This window comes from Bufo bufo, chromosome 10 (genome assembly GCF_905171765.1).
Source record: "Bufo bufo chromosome 10, aBufBuf1.1, whole genome shotgun sequence".
NCBI classification, from domain to species: Eukaryota; Metazoa; Chordata; class Amphibia; order Anura; family Bufonidae; genus Bufo; species Bufo bufo.
The window spans coordinates 117,624,167-117,645,770 of NC_053398.1; the positions used below are offsets into that span (position 1 = coordinate 117,624,167).

The following is a 21,604-nucleotide window of genomic DNA, read 5'->3' on the forward strand; positions in this document are numbered from 1 at the left end:
GCATTACTCTTAGTTTCATTGGCTGCTTGTGTGATAACGGGCAGGGGTTCCAGCCAATCAGAATATAGATTTTAAGGTGTTATGTAAAAAAAAAAAAAGAGTGGGTAAAGTGGGTAGAAGGGTGTATGTCTACTCTACTGTACTGCGGCCATTGTAAAGGTAGGTTATGGCGCTTGTGGCTTCTTGCGTGCTTGCCTGTAGGTTTCTAGCTGGTGTGGAACTACAAGTGCCAGCATGCCTCAGTGCCCACAGGCAGGTATTGTGATACTTGTTGTTCTACAGCCGCTGCTGGTGCCCTGTTTCTGCGCAGTGAGGTCATGCCCTGCACTCTTCTGCAAGGTCATGCCTGCTGTAGTACCACAGCCTGATGACGTCACTGTACCCAGGGCTGCTCCTCTGTAGGATTTGGGGGTAGGTCTGATCTTACACCCATGGGTAATAAAGCTGTGCCCGGGTGTCTTTCTTCATAGGAGTTTCTGTGGCGTGTCAGCAGAAGCCACCCCGTCCTTGGCCCCAAATGCATGTACGCCAGGGGTCAGCAGCCTCTGCCAATCCAACTTTTGGGAAACTACAATCCCCAGCATGCTCCATTCACTGCTGGGAGAGCAAGTATGCATGCTGGGAGTTGTAGTTTCACATCCGTTGGAGTGTAGTTACACAATGCTGACAACAGCTGATCGTCAGGGGTGCTGGGTGTCGGACCCCCACGACCTGATATATGATAAATATCTAGAGTTCACTTTAGGCCTCATGCACACAGCCGCTGCCCCACCGTTCCGTGCATTGGGGGCTGAAATTTGTGGTCCCCAGTGTACGGGCACCATCCATGCGGCTGCCGCACCGCAAAAAAAGTAGAGCACGGAGTGCTTCCGTTCCGCACCGCACCTTCTGGATTGCGGATCCGTTCAAGTGAATGGGTCCACATCCGTGATGCGGTGAGCACACGGTCGGTGCCCGAATATTGCGGACACGCTGTTTGCGGGCTGCAATACGGGCCGCGTGCATGAGGCCTTAAAGAGTCACAAAGATTTCAGAAAAATTTGGAAATGTCATAGACTTAGCTAAAGTTTTGATTAGGAGGGTGGGGGGCTGAGTGTTGAGACCCCCACTGATCACTCTGAGTGCTGAGACTTCTCTCCTCACTGCAGGAAGCTAGACAGGTACATAGACTTTCTATTGAGCCCTGCAGCGAGGAGAGAGTGCTTTATGGGGGCGTTTCTCTCTTGTTCTAGCGATCGGTGGGGGTCTCAGCACTCAAACCCCCACCGATCAAAAGTTTTGATCTGTTTCTATGACATATCAAAAGTTTTCTGAAACTTTCAAAGAGGACCTGCCTGCAGGACCAACCCCATTAAACCACTGAACAAAAGCTTTGCTTTGTCTCTGACCCTTTAAAGAGGACATGTCAGCAGGATTAACTCCATTAAACCAGTCAAGTGTCTGGTAGGGTCGATCCTGCTGAGTAAGAGCATACATTTCCATTGTAAATCAGTTGTGCCGTTCATGTGCAATGAAAGTTTTTATTATTATGCAGATTAGGTCTTTGGCGCACTCAGCTCTGATGTTGTGGCTCAGTTGCCCCACCCTTTGGCTACATGCACACGACCGTATGTGTTTTGCGGTCCGCAATTTTTTTTTGCGGGGCTACGGAACGGACATACTGATGCGGACAGGACACGGTGTGCTGTCCGCATTTTTTGCGGACTCATTAAAATGAATGGATCCACATCCTATCCGCAAAAAAACAAAAACGGAACTGACACGGAAACAAACAGCGTTCGTGTGCATGGCAAGGGATCTTGCCTGGCACTGTAATCCTGCACCTTCTCTGTAGTTTACAGTATCAGCGCACGCACAGTAGTACTGATCAGAAGCCAACAGTGTAAGCCACAGTGCAGGATTGCAGGGCTTCCGCACAAAAGACTGCGCATAATCGGCAACGTGTGCAGGCAGCCTCAAACTTATCTCACGGGCGAGTTCTGACAGTGAAAAACGGAAGATTTGCCTTCAGTTATGCTTAAAGGGGTATTCCCATCTCAGACATTGGTGCCATGTCGCTAGGATATGCCCTCAATGTCTGATAGGTGTAGGTGCCACCTCTGGGACCCGCACCTATCTCTAGAACGGAGCCCATAAAGAGAAGGAGAGCGGACCGCCCTCCATTCACTTCTAAGGGGCTGACGGAAATGCTAGTGCTCGGCTATTTTCTGCGCTCCCATAGAAATGAATTGAGGGCGGCCGCGCATGCTCTGCCCTCCTTCTAGAGATAGGTGCGGGTCCAAAAGGTGGCACCTACATCTATCAGACTTTGAGGGCATATCCTAGCGACACGGCACCAATGTCTGAGATGGGAATATCCCTTTAAGAGTTTTCTGCAAATTTGTTCAGTTCTTGTGGTTATTTTGGCGCAATCTGTTTTCATGTGCCTGAAAAAAAAAAAAAGAATAACATACAGCATCTCCAACGCTTTACTTTGCTGGTACTGTATTGCGCTGCGGTATTTCCACACAAAAATCCGCAATCCGTAATCCGCACAGTGTGCACGTAGCCTTCTGTCCGGGTTCTCCTCACATGTCCTCCTCCATACGGGCTGAGATCACAGCACGCTCTGTTCCCGTCTGCAGAAAATACAGCCCGCACGCACGCTCCGTCTATAGTACATGTAAAAACTTGTCCGTGTTCACCGCCCAGAACACGTTTATGATTGTCTGTCTGAACAGAGGCCGTATTAGACTGTTAGGCCTCATGCACACGGCCATTGCCCGGCCGTGGCCGTATTGCAGCCCGCAAACAGTGGGTCCGCAATATGTGGGCATCGGCCGCGTGCTCCCCGAATCACGGATACGGACCCATTCACTTGAATCCGGAGCTGTGGTGCGGAACGGAGGCACGGAAGCCCTACGGAGAAGTGCTTCCCTGGTGTTTCTGTCCGTGCCTCCGCACTGCAAAAAAATAGAACATGTTTTAATTTTTTATGGTGCGGACAGATCACGGACCCATTCAAGTCGAATCGGTCTCGATCCGTCTCGGCCGCCGCATGGATGTTGCCCGTGCATTGGGGACCGCAAATTGCGGTCCCCAATGCACGGAACGGCCTCCCAACGGCCATGTGCATGAGGCCTTAGACTGTGAATATATCGGAGAGGGTTAGTAAATCCGCACTAGTGATCGATGACTCTGCATCGTTAATAATCGTCTTTATGTTTCATTGCATTTCATTTTTTTCCTGCGCCTTAACCACACTGTCACCGCTTCTTGTAAGATGCATCCAGACCTGTCTCCGCACCTGCACACCGACGAATGCAACGTGCTCATTAATCTGCTGAAGAAATGTCACCTAGACGTAAGTGCGCCATACAGAGAACAGTGAGTAAAAGGACATCGTAATCTATCTGTCTATCTATCTATTATCTATCTATCTATCCATTATCTATCTATCTATCTATCTATCTATCTATCTATTATCTATCTATCTATCTCTCAATCTATCTATCTCTCATATCTATCTATCTATCTATCTATCTATCTATCTATTATCTATCTATCTATCTATCTATCTATCTATCTATCTATCTGTGTTTTGTAGATCCGCAATTTTTATGGTTACAAAATTTTTATGGTTACAAAACACACAAGGGTCGTGTGCATGTAGCCATACACTACACACACATACCACCCAACTTTTAAAAAGCCTAAGGAGCTAAACTATGGAATGGAAGCGCTCATCTCCAGCTGCCGCTGCCAGAGCACTGGATCGGGATTCAGCCGGTCACACGGTTCTTCGATCCGGCCGGCTGTAATTTTAACAACCGGATCTGCAGAACTGGAGGGATCTATCTATCTATCCTAACTTAAAGGCTAGGTACACTTTTGGGGGCAATTTTTTTCGAGTGCATTTTACTCATGTTGGGTCTTTATTAAAAATATTGAGCAGTTTTATCACAGAGGGGTAACGTCTGCCCAGCTGTGAGAATCATACTTTCACTTTCTGCCAGTCATCTAATAACGCTTACCTCTAAATTACTAATAGCTCAAAAACACATATTTAAGCCACATTGTCATCAGTAAGATAAGAATCGAGCTATAATGAGTGTTTAGGAGGTCAGAGAGCGGAGATAAGGAGCCATCAGCTGAGCTGCCTGACAGAACACAGTAAACACAGATCCTCCTACTAGAGAATCTCAAGGCTGTACAAAGAAAGGGGCTCAACATTTTTAATAAAGACCAATAGAAAAAATTATTTTAGTTTAAAATGAGTACTATGCTATAATAAAAAATAATGCCTCCACTGTATCTACTTCAATGGACCGGTCACTCTTTGAGAGTACACCCCTTTTGGTTGACACTCCTGACACCCAATGATCGGATACCTGAACAACTCTCTATATTTTTAGCCGATCATGAATCTTTTGAGAACCCATTAATATGGGAAACTTTTGAAAGCATATCTCAGAGCCTCTGAGATATGCTTTCAAAAGTTTCCCATATTAATGGGTTCTCAAAAGAACCCATTAAACGGGCTTCAGCCGGTCCGGAGAATGAGCTGGCAGGGGAATGCACTGGACTCGAAGCAGCTTACGTTGCCAATCCCACAGAATCTAGTAGACAGGAATGGCTCTCTAAGGGCCGCCAATACCTTAATCTCTTAAAGCAAAAAGCACAACGTAAACTCTTCTTTACTAGTCAGACTTACTTTGAATTGGGTAACCAATCCAGTAAGCTGTTGGCACATCTGGTGCATCAGAACCAGAGGTCTCCAGCAGTTTTGCGTACTCAATCTTCAGATGGTACCGCATTGCTGGAGGCGGCAGCGATAGCCCACTGCTTTCAGGAGTTTTACCATGACCTCTACCGATCTCAAATACGTACTACTAATGAGGAAGTAGATCATCTCTACCTCTCGGATCTAACGATTCCTCAGCTGTCCCCTGCTGATTCGGCTCTGCTGGATTGTCCCGTTTCTAGAGAGGAGATTGCTCTTGCGGTGTCCTCTTTGGCTAATGGGAAGGCACTAGGCCCAGATTACCTTCCATTAGAAGTGTACACTAAATACTCAGACCTGCTTCTGGAACCCCTGGGGAAAATGTATACAGCGGCCTTCTCCACTGGCGCATCACCACCATCCTTGTATGAGGCCACAATTGTGGTCATCCTTAAACCTGACAAGAACCCATTGGATTGTGGCTCATATCGGCCGATCTCGCTGCTTAATCTTGATTACCAAATATTAGCTAAGATATTGGTCTACTTTCACACTGGCGTTTTGGTTTCCGTTTGTGAGATCCGTTCAGGGCTCTCACAAGCGGTCCAAAACGGATCAGTTTTGCCCTAATGCATTCTGAATGGAAAAGGATCCGCTCAGAATCCATCAGTTTGCCTCCGTTCCGTCTCCATTCCGCTTTGGAGGCGGACACCAAAATACTGCTTGCAGCGTTTTGGTGTCCATCTGATGAAACGGATCCGTCCTGGCACACAATGTAAGTCAATGGGGACGGATCCGTTTTCACTGACACAATATGGTGTTCAAGACGGATCCGTTTTGGCTATGTTAAAGATAATACAAACGGATCCGTTCTGAACTGATGCATGCGGTTGTACAGTATTATCTGAACGGATGCGTTTGTGCACATCCATGACGGATCCGCACCAAACGCGAGTGTGAAAGTAGCCTTAGCCGTGAGGTTAAATAAATGCATCCTCAGTATTATACATGCGGATCAATCTGGATTCATGCCGGGTAAATCCACATCTGAGTACATTAGGCGGATGCAGATAGGTACTAGACAACAACAGCGGTGGGCTATGGCGTCCTTGGATGCAGCTAAGGCGTTCGACTCGAGTTGAATGGCCTTACCTGTTGGGTACTATTAAGCGATTTGGTTTTGGGCCAGTTTTTATCAAATGGGTGTCCATTCTTTATGGGAGCCCTAGATCCAATGTATCAGTTAATGGTTTCTCCTCTCTCTTTTTCACTCTGGGAAGGGGAACTTGACAGGGATGCCCACTATCCCCCTTATTGTTCGCCCTGGCTATCGAACCTCTTGCAATTAGCCTAAGACAAGATGGTATATACCAGGGCATAGCCGTGGGAGATGGGGAAGACCGGGTCGGACTCTACGCTGACGATCTGGTATTGTTTATGTCAAATATAGAGGATACATTACCCCGAGCCATGACGCTCATTAATGATTTTGGTCGATACTCAGGTCTGTGCATAAATTGGTCGAAATCCTCCTTTTTCCCCACTATATGGTACAGATTGGCAGCCAACTATTCAGGAGCTGCCCATAGTTCATTATTTTAAATACCTAGGTATTGTCATATCCAAGGACTCTGACACTTTCCATTCTATGAATGTACAACCCCTTCTAAATTATTGCAAAGATAAGTTCCGAATTTGGAGATCACTCCCCCTATCAGTAGCAGGTCGCATAAACCTGATTGAAACTGACCCATGCCCTTCATTCTCTGGGTCAGTACGATTACAACGATACCCCATATGTATAGGTTTTTCATGTGTAAATAGTGTAAAAATAAATTCAAACTGATTAAAAAAAAATCCTTTTTTTAACATCACCATATTCTGACCCCAATAACTTTTTTATACTTATGTCTACTGAGCTGTTAAGGGGCTCATTTTTTGCGGAACAATCTGTACTTTTTATTGATACCATTTTGGAGTGTGCGTGACTTTTTGATCACATTTTATAAAAAAAAATTGGGTAAGAGTAGCAATGAAAAAATGGCAAATCGGCCATTTTGACCCTTTTTTCCATTATGCCATTCGCCATATTGGAATTTTTTTTTTCTATTTTAATAATATGGGTGTTTTCTGTCGCGGTGATACCCATGAGGTTTATACTTCTTGTTGTTTAGGTATTTATTTTTGAATTATACGGAAAGGGGGGTGATTTAAACTTATATATAAATATTTTTTTTTTATATATATTTTTAACATTTTTATTTATTTTTTGATCATTTTGTGGCTCATATATGAGCTTAATAATTATGTTTTTTTTATTTTTCATTTTGTTCTTTCAGGGATTTAATATTTGCCATTGAAAGTCAATTTTGCTCATTTCTTATCCTGGCCTGCCATCTGGTGGCCAAAATAAGAATTGCAGCCTAAACACTTTCAGCCTCTCATCAGCGAGGCTGAAGGTGTTCAGCGCAAGTATCGATGCCCCATTTGGCCACACGGCATCTAAAGCATTAAATTACTGAAATCGGCATTATGGCCGGTCACGGTACTTAGCCGCAGGTCTCTGCTGTATGAAACAGCAGAGATCTGCCGGCCATGATGCCCGCTGCACGTGCGAGCGGGCGCCATGTTTGCACATCGCTCCAGTGTCGTACATCGAAAGGGTTAAGGATGTATATCAGAATAATGTAGTTTATCCATTTAGTCACTTTCAGTCGCAATGTCAACTGACCCGCACTGCATTGTACCGTCATCTGCAAGCCGGACATGCACTCAATGCCCAATTCCCTGGCTCCATCTAACTATCCCCTTATTGGAGTTCTGAGGTCTCAGGGTCCCGGGGGGCTCATCTCTACTATATACACCCACCTGATCAACACTCGAATCCAATTAACACAACTGCCTGTGTTGGCTAGGTGGAAAACAGTGGTTCCTGATCTGTCAGAAGAGGACATCTCTGAAATACTGTGTAATTATGTAATATACATCAGAGCTACCTCTCGCCAGTTAGACTACACAAAATGGGTAGATTGTCCCATACCAGGTGTCACCGCTGTGCCAGAGATGGTGCGGATTTTTGGCACTTGTCCCCATATTAGAACATTCTGGATGGAGGTCTCCCAATTTCTGGCTGAGCTGACTAATCTACCAATTATTGCTCGCCCCAAGATATGCTTATTTGGTATCTTAGATGACGCCGTTTACTCCCATTGTATCAGAATATTCTTGTGAGAATCACTATTTCTGGCAAGAAAAGCCATCGCCTTACGATGGGTGAGAGAGAGAAGTCCATCAATCACTCAACGGAAGACATTAATAAATGTCATAATTACATATGACTATATTGTCTACAAACATAGGAAGTGTGAGCCTCAATTTGACAAAGTGTGGGGGTTATGGTGTGCGTCTCCGCTTACGCAATATCCAGTACATTATCTTCTGAATACAATCACTCCTGATGGCCTCATGCACACGGCCGTATTTTGTTTCCTTGTCCGTTCCGTTTTTTTTTGCTGATTGCTCATTCATTTCAATGGGTCTGCAAAAAGTGTGCTGTCCGCATCAGTATGTCCGTTCCGTTCCGTACCCCTGCAAAAAAAAATAGTGCATGTCCTATTTTTTTCTAGTTTGCTGACAAGGATAGGCATTATTACAATGCATCGGCAAAAATAACGGATCCGCAAAAAAAGCGGATGACGTCACCCGTTTTTCTTTTTGCGGACCGCAAAACACATACGGTCGTGTGCATGGGGCCGATGTCTCATTCTCATTTTTCTTTTTTTTCTCCCCTTCTACTTATATTCTTTGTGACTATAAGGGTCCAGTCACACATCCGTGTGTGTTTTGCGGATCCACAAAACACAGACACCGGCAATGTGCGTTCCGCATTTTGCGGGCCGCACATCGCCGGCACTTAATAGAAAATGCCTATTCTTGTCCACAATTGCGGTCAAGAATAGGACATGTTTGATTTTTTTTTTTGGGATTGGAATTGCGGACCCAGAAGTGCGGGTCCGCATTTCCGGATCCGGGTCGCCGTGTCAATGGAGCCTTAAGCATGTGACCATGATCAGACACTGCCACGCTAAGCAATGTACCTTTTATACTTTGTATGTACTATGCAATGTCACTATGTGCACCAATTTTGTATTGTCTCTTTTTACTTTATTTTATTCAATTGTTCAATAAAACGAGTTAAAAAAAAATAAAAAAATGCCCCCAAAATTTGATAGTCTGATTGGTTGCTATAAAACATTAGTACGAGACACTTATTTACATAAAGGACAACTCAACTTCTACAAAGTAGGACGTTAGTCCGTTAGTCTTTCTTGCATTACTTTTAATATTTTGAGTCTGTTTGACATGGCAGATGTAGCAGAGTTGTACTCGTTATTAAGATGCAGTAGGTATACCTGCAATTCTGTGGAAATTCTCAGATCTCTGTATTACCATGAATGTCTCAGGGATTAAAGGGTTTCCTTTATACTTTCAGAACAAATTTATGAAATATTTTGGACAGTGCAATGATTTTGACCGAGAGATGAGAAAGTGCCTAAGGAAAGAGGTGAGAGCCGTGTGCGAAGAAAAATGTCCTTCCCCAGGACACCTTTGTTCTTTTTAAACCATAATGGAACCGTTTTTTTTTTTTTTTTTCATTTTTCACATACAGTTCCTTCCAAGAGCCGTGAATTTATTTTTCCGTCTCTGGAGCTGTGTGGGGGTTGCTTTTTAGCTGGATGAGTAGATGCTTTCATTGGTACCATATTGGGTACATGCAATTTTTTTGATCACTTTTGATTCTTTTTAAGACTCAGAAAGAGCACAAAAAAATAAAACATTCAAATCAACTTTTTATTTTTTTTCTTTAGCATTTTTAAATATCTTAGTTCACTTTTTTTTTCCAGTTCCACCAGGGACTTGACCATGTTTGAGCCCGGTCATAAAGCACTGCAGTAGTTGTGTACTGGTCCCCAGCAGCCACACAACCCATTGGCACCTCCTAATCACTTTGAGGGGCGATGTGCTAGCAGAGGTAGGCCCCTCCCTTTGTCTAACCACTAAGATGCCGCAGTTGCTATTGATCAAAACAATTGTCACAAATTAGTGAACCCGTATTTATAATTTACTTTGGTGTCAATTTGTAACTTTATAAAGGTTTTCTGGGTTCTAGATATTTATGAACTTTTTAAAGGCTATGTTATCAATATCAGATGTGTGGGGGTTCCCTTTTAAAGGGCATCTGTCAGCAGATTTGTACCCAGGACACCGGCTGACCTGTTACATGTGCAGTTGGCAGCTGAAGGCACTTGTGTTGGTCCCATGTTCATATGTGACCGCATTGCTGTGAAAATTGATGTTTTATTATATGGAAATGAGCCTCTAAGAGCAACGGGGCGTTGCCATTACACCTACAGGCTCTGCTCTCTCTGCAACTGCCGCGTCCTCTCCACTTTGATTGACAGGGCCAGTTGTAAACGCACTTACACTGTCTGGTCCGCTAAATCAAAGTGCAGGGGGCGCAGCAGTTGCAGAGAGAGCAGAGCCTGTAGGTGTAACGGCAACGCCCCCGTTGATCCTAGAAGCTCATTTGCATATACGAAAACATTCTTTTTCTCAGCAATGAGGGCACATAGGAACATGGGACCAACACAGATGCCTTCAGCTGCCAAGTGCACATGTAACAGGTCAGCCAGTGTCATAGGGACAAAGCTGCTGACAGATGCCCTTTAACTAACATTTTTAAATGTTTCTACTGTTTAACCAAGATCAAACTTAAGAAAGTATTTCTCTAAAACAAACTATTAAAAAGAATGTAACATCACTCTCACAGTGCAGAAATAAGATGATGATAGTCCAGCTTCTAAAAAGTTGTGCTTTATTTCATACGGTATAAAAGTTCCATACACAAGACAGGCAAGCGGTCTTGTGTATGGAACTTTTTTACCGTATGAAATAAAGCACAACTTTTTAGAAGCTGGACTATCATCATCTTATTTCTGCAGTTCGAACAGCCGAGTCCAGGCTGTGTCCGTGCCTCCCAAGTTGTTGCATGCAGGTGAGCGCTGCTTTGCTGTTTTTATATAATCACTCTCATAGTACACAATACAAATTTATAGATAAACTAAAGCTCCATTTTAATGTGATAAAATCTGAGATTCTTAGCAAATATATTTTGATCACAACACATCTGTGCCCACCTACCTCGGCAAGGTGACCTCCATCCAGGCAGGAACCTACTCCATTTAATACCTGTCTGTATGCCAGGGGGAATCTACATTTAGGAGAGCAGACCTTGCACATATGCTGTATTTCTAGTTGTTACTCTTTAAGCATCCAATAAGAGGAAGAGAAAACTCAGCTTTATGTGTCACCTAATTAAAAGCAGCAGACAGGTATTAAATAGAGTAGGTTTCTGACTGGATTGAGGTCACCTAGTCGTGGTAGGTGGACCGAGATGTGTTTTCAAACTGTATTTGCTATGAACATCAAAGTTATTTATCATAATAAATTGGGGCATTTGTTTATATTGTATGCCTGTTTCAGGTGTAGAAAAAGGTCTAAATGTAAGTTCGGAAGCTGTCTAACATTTAGATGCGGCTTTGGATCCGCCCAAGTTATTTAAAGGACAGCACCTCTTCATGACTCTGGCGGATCCACCGCCAGCTTTAGGGGATATTAAGACTGGCGTCTAAAACGCTGGTCTAAATAAATGAACACTTATCTTGTTCCCTCTAGTGGTGGCCATGTACAGTATGTCCGCCTACTTATTTATCATATTGTGCAAGATGCTTTTATTATTTTTTTTATTGTGTATTTTAAAGCATTAAAAAACCCTATAGTATGTATCCAAAAAAACAACGCTGCAAAAATTTATTTTGGTAGCCAACCAGTGTGAAAGTAGCCTATCATTAGTTTAGTACCAACTATGATTTTCGTTTTTCTTTTATCTTTCAGTATGAGGACAACAGATCGGAAAGCCGTGCAAGATCAGAAAGGGTTAAAGAGAAGCTGTTAGATGCCACTAAGGTGGAACTGTGACAGACGCCCCTCACTTGCCAAACAATCAGTGAACTGCTATACTGAAACCGCACCAAGAACGCTTTGTATTTATTGAACGGCCAAAATAAAACTGCTTTCTTGGTTTTTTTTAGAGAGAGTTTTTACATATTTCTATCATTCTATTCAGAGAAAATACGCTGAGAAATGAAAGGAGTCAAAACTTTACAGATAAAACGATAAATCCCCAGATTTATCACAGGGGCTCAGGCTGGAGGATAAATGTGGTGCAGGGAGAGACACTTTTCTCTGACTCTCCACCAACTATTGGTTGGCTTAATTTCAGAGAAATTTTTACACCAGAATTGTGGCGCAATATGGTGTATATTAGGCCACGCGACCCTGGTGACCGTGTTGCCAATTGATTCCACTTTTTAAGACAGATTTTTGGTGCAGACAGATTCCCAGCGCTGAAGACATCAGTCAAAGGAGATGGGGTGGGGTGGGGTTAGCTTGACTTCAAGGCAGTAAGTACCAGCCTCCGTGACTTGAAATGGTTCATTAGCATATGGTGGGGGCAGGGAATAAAGATCATTCCTAGTGTATTCAGAATTCAGAAAAAGAAGATAAGAACACCATCAGGAACCACATGATGATACCTGTATTATCATGAAATCTGAGGTTCAGGAAAAAATAGGCTTAAATGGGTTGTCTCACTGCAGCAAGTGGCATTTATCATGTAGAGAAAGTTAATACCAGGCACTTACTAATGTATTGTTATTGACCATATTGCTTACTTTGCTGGCTGGACTCATTTTTCCATCATATTATATACTTCTCATTTCCATGGTTATGACCACCCTGCAATCCGGCATCTGTGACCGTGCTTGCACACTATAGAAAAAACGCTCTGGTGGCCGGGACCATAGGAGCACACATAGGCTGGCATGTTTTCCTATAGTGTGCAAGCATGGCACCGATGCTGGATTGAAAGGTGGTCGTAACCCCTGGAAACAAGCAGTGTATAATGCTATGGAAAAATGAGCCTATCCAGCAAAGGAAGCAATATGGACAATCACAGTACATTAGTTTGTTTACATGATGAATGCCATTTGCTGAGACGAGACGACCCCTTATAAAGGCTATGTACACCTTCAGAGGCGTTCTGTCTCAAAGAGATAAGTTTTTCTAGCTGTGTGACTGATACTTTCACTTTGTGCCCGTCTTCTTATAACCCTTATCTCTAAGCTACTAAGAGGTCATAAACACTTATTTAAGCCACATTCTTATCAGTAAGATGAAAACTGAGCTATAATGAGTGTTTATAATGTCAGAGAGCGGAGATAAGGAGTCAGTCAGCTCCTGGTCTGATGGAAAAGAGAGAAAATTCAAAGGCTGCCACTAGAGCATCTCAGCTCTGTACAGAAAAAAGGGCTCCATAATTTTTATAAAGACTAATTGAAAAAAATGATTTTCAGCTAAAAAAAAAATTGCCCCCAATTGTGAACATAGCCTTTAACACAACTTAGGTGCATAAAGAGTTTACTAAACTATGATAAAAGGAATTAAAGGGGAAGAAACTATTAAAACCTTGATATACAATACCATAAAGGTATTCCGCTTGGTTTGAAGGGCAAAAATAGGCTGACATGTTTCCTTTAAAGTTGGCAGCCCTTTTTCTCTATGGTCGGCGTCTGCAGCAACTCATCCCTATTCACTTCAGTGAAGCTAAAATACCAGAAACTGACATGAGTGGTACAATTTCTGGGGGGAAACAAATCCGTTTTTCTAACCTCTGTAATGACTCTGATTTGACATCTACCTTTTCCTCTTAAATAGTCTTATTTCTAATTACACCTCTTTGTTTTCAGGCCCAATTTCCAATTTTGCAGCAGTCAGAGATGGGAGTCTCAGACGTTATGTCTAGTGCTTGAAGTAAAACAAAAGAAAAGCCTAAATAACGATAAATGGCGAATAGTAAAAAGAGAGGGCTCTGCGTCATTGTAGAACATAGCTCTGTCACACTTCAGTCCTCTGTTCCTACAGCAACCTCACCCACTCATAACGCACAGACAGATTTCATTTCATTGGTGACCTAAAAGGAGCTATTTCCTAAATTTGGAATTCTGTATTAACAGATGGGGGTCTTATCCAGACCCCTTATGTCTTAAAGTGAACCTCCGGTTCAAAGTAAATATAACACTATACATACAGTTAAAGGGGTTGTGCAGAATCCTAAAAAAAATTCATTTCATTGTGTAAACCTTGTCTAGTCTCCTACAGAGCATATTAGCGTACCCGTCAACTTCAATCTTCACTTCAACCTCCATGCTCCCGCTGCCTTTATTGTTTACAACCAAAACTTGCAGGTTATGGGCGTAGATGACCTGCAGCCACAACACTTCCCATAGATCTGTGTGCTGCAAGATCAGCCAGAAATGTAAATGCCTACTGTAACCTTCCTTGGGCTGAAAACTGCACACTACACCCTTCATCTTCCCTTTGCAGTTTCCTCCCAGTGCAAACAGCAAAAGAAAAATATGGCGCTCATAGGGCGAGTATGTAGGGTTTGTAGGAGTCCTACAGATACAGAACTACTCAGCTATTGGGGTTGGGCAAAAAGGCACAACTCTAGTAAATGCAAAATGTCTGATATGGTGGGTCAGTGCTGCCAGTGCCTTAAAGGGAACCAGTCATCAACTTTATGCTGCCCATACATATGGTAGCATAAAGTAGAGACAGGTGAGCTGATTTCAGCGGTAGGTCATTTAAAAGTAAGTGGTTGCTGAGAACCAACATCACAATCATTGCAGACTGGGCCTGGAAAAGAGTCCAATCTACCTGAGAAGAGTCCTGGTTATACATAATCTCCTGCTCTCTCACCCATCTACTAATGATTGGCAGTTCTCTCCTAGAGAGAAAGGGAGAAAACTAGGTAGAAGACTGTCAGTCATCAGCAGGAAGTCATGAATAACCAGGACTCTTCTCAGGTAGATTGGACTCTTTTCAAGGCCTGGGCTGTAATGATTATGATGCTGGTTCTCGGCAACCACTTACTTTTAGCTCATGAGTGACACACCGCTGAGATCAGCATTTCTGTCACTATTTTATGTGGCCCTCAGTGAGGTCAGCATAAAGTTGAGGACAGGTTCCCTTTAAAACTTCCTCTCATGCAAATGCCAGCAGGTGCGAGGAACAGAAGTGTTTAAGATAAGTGCTGGACGATTAGACTATAAAGGCCTGATCCCGGATAGGCATCTAACGGCGCAATGACACACACGACCATTGGGTAGATGAAGGAATAGGAGTGGACAACGCGTTTTAGACCTCTAGGGCTCCTTTTTCAAGACTAAACAAGGGAATTGAAAATAGAACATGTGCCATAATGGCTGTGTAAAATCACTGCAGATATGATCATGATAAAAAATATATATATATATGGGGGGGGGCGTGGCTTGCCGCGGACAGGAAGAGACGTGTGGTGAGGGAGCTCTGTCCACTTGACCCTGCATCCACCACCATCCTGTCAGGAAACTGCCCTATACTGCCACAAATCCCTCATTTTGGAAGGCTTTAACCTGCCAGCTGCGATTTGACCCTACCTGGAGCTCTCTAGGTGCTGGTGAACCGGAGATGTGATCGGGGCCTAGTTAACAGGCGGCACCCGGATCTAACACACAGGCCGGGACATAGATTTTACATACCTCCCAGCGAATAACTACAGGGAGAGGTAAAGACCGGAGCTTCCCTGGATGGGATCCCGCTGCAAATAAGAAGCCTGCGCAGTGTGGAGTGAGAGTCCCGTTGTGCCGAACGTTAGCAGCGCGTGGCAGAGCCGCCTGAAGTACGGCGCCATCTTAACAGGGAGCATCTCCGGTGGAGGATTAGAGACCTACTCTGCATTGATCGGAGCTGAGGCCCTCTGAGGTGAAAGGAGGCCTGCTGTTCATTGCCCCTCAGGCTTTGCATATTGAAGGTACTGTGTCTTTTCAATTCATACTAGAGGACCCAGCGCCATTAAAGGTGAAGTGCCACTAGCACATAAAGCATCTGGTCTCCCCAGTTATCTCTGGATCGATTTACTGTGAGGACTGAGTCCTAATGTTTTCAAACGTCCCTCCTTTTACCTGTTGAGAGGGGGTCTATCTATCCTACGTATTAGAGCCATAGGCTCAATGTTTTCAGATCATTAATTATGATCTATCCTGTCTGGACACCTTTATAGCTTATGTGAGGAAATGCTGCACGCAAAGGCATAGCATCTTTAAGTGATTTCTCCAGCTTCTAAAGGACTTAAACCACCTATCTTGCAATGGTTAAATACGGCCAACCTGTTTCTAGGGATGCTAACATGCCTCAGAAAACTCCGCATGGCAAAGGCAATATAGAGAAATTTATTACAAAAGCGTCTGCAAATGCTGAAACATCTGCTCATGTGAATCAACCTTTATCCTTAAGTGACACACTGCAGGATGAACCACAAGCTGCAGCACAGACGGATCTCCCTTTATCAAGGGACTTTTTTCAGCAAACCCTTACCAATGCTCTGTCGCCTCTAGCACAGAATTTACAAGAAATTAAACAAGACCTACGCCATATTGGTCACCGTGTGGATAGTTTAGAGGACACCACAGCAGAACTCTGCAATCATTCCAGAGAAGTTGCCACTCATTTTCAAACATGTCAAGATCATCTGAACCAGATATACATCCAAATGGAGGACCAAGATAATCGTAATAGGCGCAATAATTTAAGAATCCGTGGCCTTCCTGAAACGTATACTGCAGAATCTCTACTTTCAACGGTGAAACAGATTGCCATATCTTTATTAGGAGACCACTACCCCCTCTCCATTGAAATTGAGAGAGCACACAGAGCACTAAGACCAAGACCTAACCCTAATGATCCCCCCAGGGACATTATTTGTAGATTTCTGGACTTCAGAGTCAAGGAAGATATGCTGGGGAAGGCTAGGGTATCCCCCTCTTGGTCTTTTGAAGATCACCAACTTGTGCCATTCCAAGACCTTGCCCCTATAACTCTGCACAAAAGGAAACAACTGAAACCTCTCACAGATTTGCTGCGAAATAGGAAAATATTATACCGCTGGATGTTCCCGTTTGGACTCTCTACCACGGTGGCGGGGAAAAGATTCTCTATCCGTCGATATGAGGACCTTACGGAACTTTTATCAGCACTGGGAGACCCCATGATCTCCATTGAAGATTGGTGCAGTGTCCAAAATCTACAGGCTTTTCCAGTAATACCAGCCCCGATCCCGTGGTCCACTGCACAAGCTGGCAGGCATGGGAAAAGTAATAAAAGAAAGAATGATCGGTTGTCCCCTAAACAACCCGATGAGGAGATAACATGAATATTTTCTAATATAAAAATTTTCTTATGATGTGGGAACTCTCATGTATCCTAAACTGGGACATCTACGTCCTTCTATTCTATATTCGATCTTTCATTAACCCTTACATAAACTGCCTAATATTCCTTCTTTTCTGTCTATAAAGTGAGCTGGAATGGGTAACACTTCTACTGTTGTAGTTGCTATGCCAAATCTATTATCTTTTCTGAATACTCTAACCTCAAAATCACTCATGGTTCTTATAAACTAAGGTGATCCTGTCAGGATCTTTCTGTTTAATTTGAAAACCTTTGCGCTCCTGAAAACTCATGGGCGCTTTCCTTTGGTTTTTGTACCAATATAGGCATGTTTGCCTAGTTTCACTTTGTGATCTCGTTAACTTCTGTTGTTTCTTCCAGAATCAATGTGATCCCGAATCTGCTGTGTCCGTCTCACCGTCTGAAATCCGCCGTTCTCTCCAGTTTAACGCTAAGTACTCACTTGTCCCCACAAACCCACAATGGTACTACACCTAATGTCTATAAATGTAAAGGGGCTAAATTCCCCTACAAGCGCTCTGCACTGTGGAATGATGCGAATAAGACTAAGTGTGATATAGTGCTAGCTCAAGAAACTCATTTGCTGACCAAAGATGTTGGTAAGTGTTCAAATAGGCACTACCCGCATCTTTATTTTGCATCAGCAGAAGCTAAAAAAGCTGGGGTTCTTATAGGAGTTAGGCGTTCGGTCCAATTTAAAGCACATCAAACTATTATTGATCAGGCGGGACGATATATTATTCTCCTTTGCTCTATCAATCATGCTGAATACACCATAGCTAATGTCTATGTACCTAATTCTCACCAAATTTCTTTCCTTACGAGGTTCTTTAAGAAGTTGCTGAATTTTGCCAGGGGTTCCATCATTCTAGGAGGGGATTTTAACCTGCCCATTGATCCTTTGATGGATTGTTCCAAGAAAACGGGGGGTCATCGGCCTGCGTTGGGTAAGCTTCTCAAAACTACTCCCCTACATGATATATGGAGGTACCAACATGCGACAGAAAGGGATTATACCTTTATGTCCCAGGTTCATATCTCCCAATCTAGAATCGACTATTTCCTTATTTCCAAAGACCTTCATAAAACCTCTCACACAGCAATAGGTAATATCACATGGTCCGATCACGCTCCAATCCACCTACACATCTCAGATAATTATCCTAATCCTAACCCACCGCTTTGGCGCCTTAACTCATTTTTGCTGAGGGATGAGAATCGGCACCAAATATTCTCTAAAGCTTTGGACGAATATTTTGTTCTTAATGACACGCCAGATATTAGTGTCTCCACATTATGGTGCGCCCATAAAAGTTTCATGAGAGGCCTTTTCATTCAGACTGCGTCCAAACTTAAAAAGCAAAGAGATAAACGGATGCAAGATATTTTAGCTCAAATAGTGGAGGCAGAAATGCGATTTAAGGAGACACCTACAGATACACTATCAGCCCAAATCACAGACTTGCGCTTTCAATTACGCTCTCTCTTGCTTTGCAAATTTGAAAAGGCCCTAACCAGGTCAAAGGCAAAATGGTATCACTTAGGAGATAGAGCCGGAGCTATGCTAGCCCGCAGGCTGAAAAAAAGGGAAGTAGCCTCCCGTATAGACTCAATGAAGCAAAATAATGGAAAGATGACTACACACCCGATTGATATTGCGGATGCGTTTGCGGATTACTATAGTTCCCTTTATAATTTGAAAAATGACGATGGCACCCCACAACCTACCTCACATACCATACAGAATTTCTTAAAATCAGTATCTCTCCCAAGTATTGCCTCCCAAGATTTGGAATTACTCAATGCCCCCTTTTCAGAACGAGAAGTAGATATAGCTATTAAATCATTAAAACTGCACAAAGCTCCAGGCCCAGATGGCTTTTCGGGGGACTATTATAAATCCTTTAAAGTAAACTTGTTACCATACATTACGCGGCTTTTTAATACATTTCTGCTTCCGGGTGCTATACCCAAAGAGATGTTATGTGCTATTATCACAACAATCCCTAAACCAGGGAAACCTCATGATACTCCAGCAAATTTCCGACCCATATCTTTATTAAATAATGACTTAAAATTATTCTCTAAACTACTGGCCCTAAGGTTACAGCCCCTTCTTCCTAAATTAGTGTCCACTGACCAAGTTGGTTTCATCCCTGGCCGCCAATGTAGGGATGGAACTCGTAGAGTAATTGATCTGCTCCAAATAGCGGATTCCTCCAGTGCACCCACAATATTTATATCGCTTGACGCTGAAAAAGCTTTCGATAGGGTGCACTGGGGGTTTCTGACGGAGGTGTTAAATCATTTTGGGTTCCGGGGACCTATTCTATCGGCTATCTTAAATCTATATTCTCTGCCATCAGCTCGAGTTTTAGCATCTGGCTTTTATTCCAAAAGCTTTGATATAACGAACGGTACCAGACAAGGCTGCCCGTTGTCACCGTTGGTTTTTGCGCTAGTGATGGAGCCCCTGGCAGAAAGAATCCGCTTGGACCCAGGTATTTTAGGTATACATGTGGGTAATACATCACACAAAATAGGATTATACGCAGATGATGTCCTGTTATCACTTATGAACCCAGAGATATCTCTCCCAAACGTTATGGAAGTCTTAAATGAATATGCTCAAGCCTCCTTCTATAAACTTAATGTTACAAAATCGCATATTCTCCCATTTGCGATCCAAGAACCTCTCAAAAGGGAAATTCTGGCGAGGGCTCCATTTCAGTGGGCAGAGGATGGCATAGTTTACCTGGGCATACTATTAACACCTCGTATACAAAATTTGGTGAGAAGCAATCTCGACTCCCTGAGAAAAGAATTACTAACAGACTATGCCGAGTATTCTAAACTGTTTATGTCATGGCTGGCCAGAATTAATGCGGTCAAAATGATGATTCTTCCTAAGATCCTCTATAAACTTAGATGTATTCCTCTTATCATTCCACAAAAAATATTAAAAATATTGCAGTCGGACCTTATAAAATTTATATGGGGTAACAAAGCACCTAGGGTGGACCGTCGAGCCCTATACCCAAAACTGAGAGAAGGGGGCCTTGGAGTCCCAGACCTCATTCGTTATTATAAGGCGAACCTCATTGAGCAGACTAAAGAGTGGTGGGCGCCTTCCTCGCTACAGAGATGGCATGAATTAGAATCCACCTACACAAAACTGGGTTCTCTCCCAGGCTTTCTTGCCGCCCTTTCCCTTGAAGCGCCTAAATCTACACCCCCTCTCTTGACTATGCAAGCGGCAGTTTGGACCTGGTCCAATTATATAGAGAAAGGGTTGCTTTTCACACCTAAGAGATCTGAGATCCCACTGGTTGCGCTTACATATGGGGTCCCTGATCTCTCCTTAGATAAATGGGAGAAGGCAGGTATCACACGTCTGGATCAGTTGTATGAAGGTGATACTATGAAAACATTTGAGACCTTACATCAGAATTATGGTATACCTAACACTTGTTTTTATCAGTACCTACAAGTTAGGCATATGCTGCACAGAACGAGACTTCCCACTATTTCAATGAATGAAACGACCCCTTTTGGTAAATACTTTACTGGTACGACAGGTCAGGGGAAAGGCCTTGCTACTGCATATCATGCACTTGACCCTACTTTAGAAACAAAGCTTAACTTTATGGTGAAATGGGAAGAAGAATTTGAAAGCTCTTGGTCGGTCGGGGAGTGGAGGGATGCTTTCCACTGGACGATAGCTACTGCCAAATGTATTAATCACATTGAACAAAATAGGAAAATACAACTTAGATGGTACTTGACGCCGGCCCGCATAGCACACATGGATCCTGAATATAGTTCAAACTGCTGGAGGAATTGTGGGGAAAAGGGAAGCTTATCACATATGTGGTGGTCATGCCCTATTATTCTCCCTTTTTGGAGGAAGATTTTTGACCTTATCTCGACAGTGGCGGGCTTCCAGATCCCCCTCGACCCTCCATTAGCTGTGTTATCCATCGGAATAGGAGATTTACCTCACTCCCATAGACCGGTTATGATGGGCATTCTCTCAGCTGCAAGGAAGCTTATTGCAACCTCATGGAAGCTGCCCATTACTCCTCAGGTGCCTGATGTGATCTCACTAGTTAACCAGTATATGCAACATGAATATATATATGCAGATTCTTACTCTGAACGCTTAAGGGCTCACAAAAGATGGGAATTGTGGAGCTCATGCCCGTTTGCAGTTAAGATTCACTCTGTAGCTCTGTAGGGACTGATACTGTGGTATACATACATAGCGGGAGAGAGCGGTGGATGGAGGACGGTGGATGGATTACGGTATAGGGTAAGCATATATAGCGGTACACTAAAGTATAGAATAAAATATATCTTAGAAATGGATCACAAGTTCTGGATTCAATCTATTAGTCTTGTTCTTGAATTGACTATGTTACAATTTGTTGTATATGTCATCAATATGCTTAACATATATTAAGTGATAGTTGCTGGATTATACAAGTGACATTT

General features: G+C 43.3%; 1 protein-coding gene across 2 annotated transcripts; it reads left to right on the forward strand.

Moving 5' to 3' along the window:
- Positions 1-25: 25 nt before the first annotated feature.
- CMC2 (C-X9-C motif containing 2) lies at positions 26-11,852 on the forward strand. Of its 2 annotated transcripts, none has more exons than XM_040410046.1 (4): positions 26-159; positions 3,263-3,343; positions 9,195-9,266; positions 11,657-11,852. In XM_040410046.1, exons 2-4 carry the CDS (start codon positions 3,263-3,265, stop codon positions 11,738-11,740), a joined length of 237 nt encoding a protein of 78 aa, XP_040265980.1. In that variant the 5' UTR covers positions 26-159; the 3' UTR covers positions 11,741-11,852. The 2 variants fall into 2 exon arrangements, with proteins under 2 accessions (XP_040265980.1, XP_040265979.1); XM_040410045.1 differs by having other exon boundaries at positions 35-159; positions 3,219-3,343.
- Positions 11,853-21,604: the final 9,752 nt, after the last annotated feature.

What these genes read in the sequence shown, in the direction of transcription:
- CMC2 (XM_040410045.1), top strand. Translation starts at nt 126, where the DNA reads ATGTCTACTCTACTGTACTGCGGCCATTGTAAAG. An exon ending in TGAAGAAATGTCACCTAGAC is followed by an intron (nt 3,344 to 9,194) that starts GTAAGTGCGCCA and finishes TTATACTTTCAG; the next exon opens with AACAAATTTATGAAATATTT. An exon ending in GAAAGTGCCTAAGGAAAGAG is followed by an intron (nt 9,267 to 11,656) that starts GTGAGAGCCGTG and finishes TTTATCTTTCAG; the next exon opens with TATGAGGACAACAGATCGGA.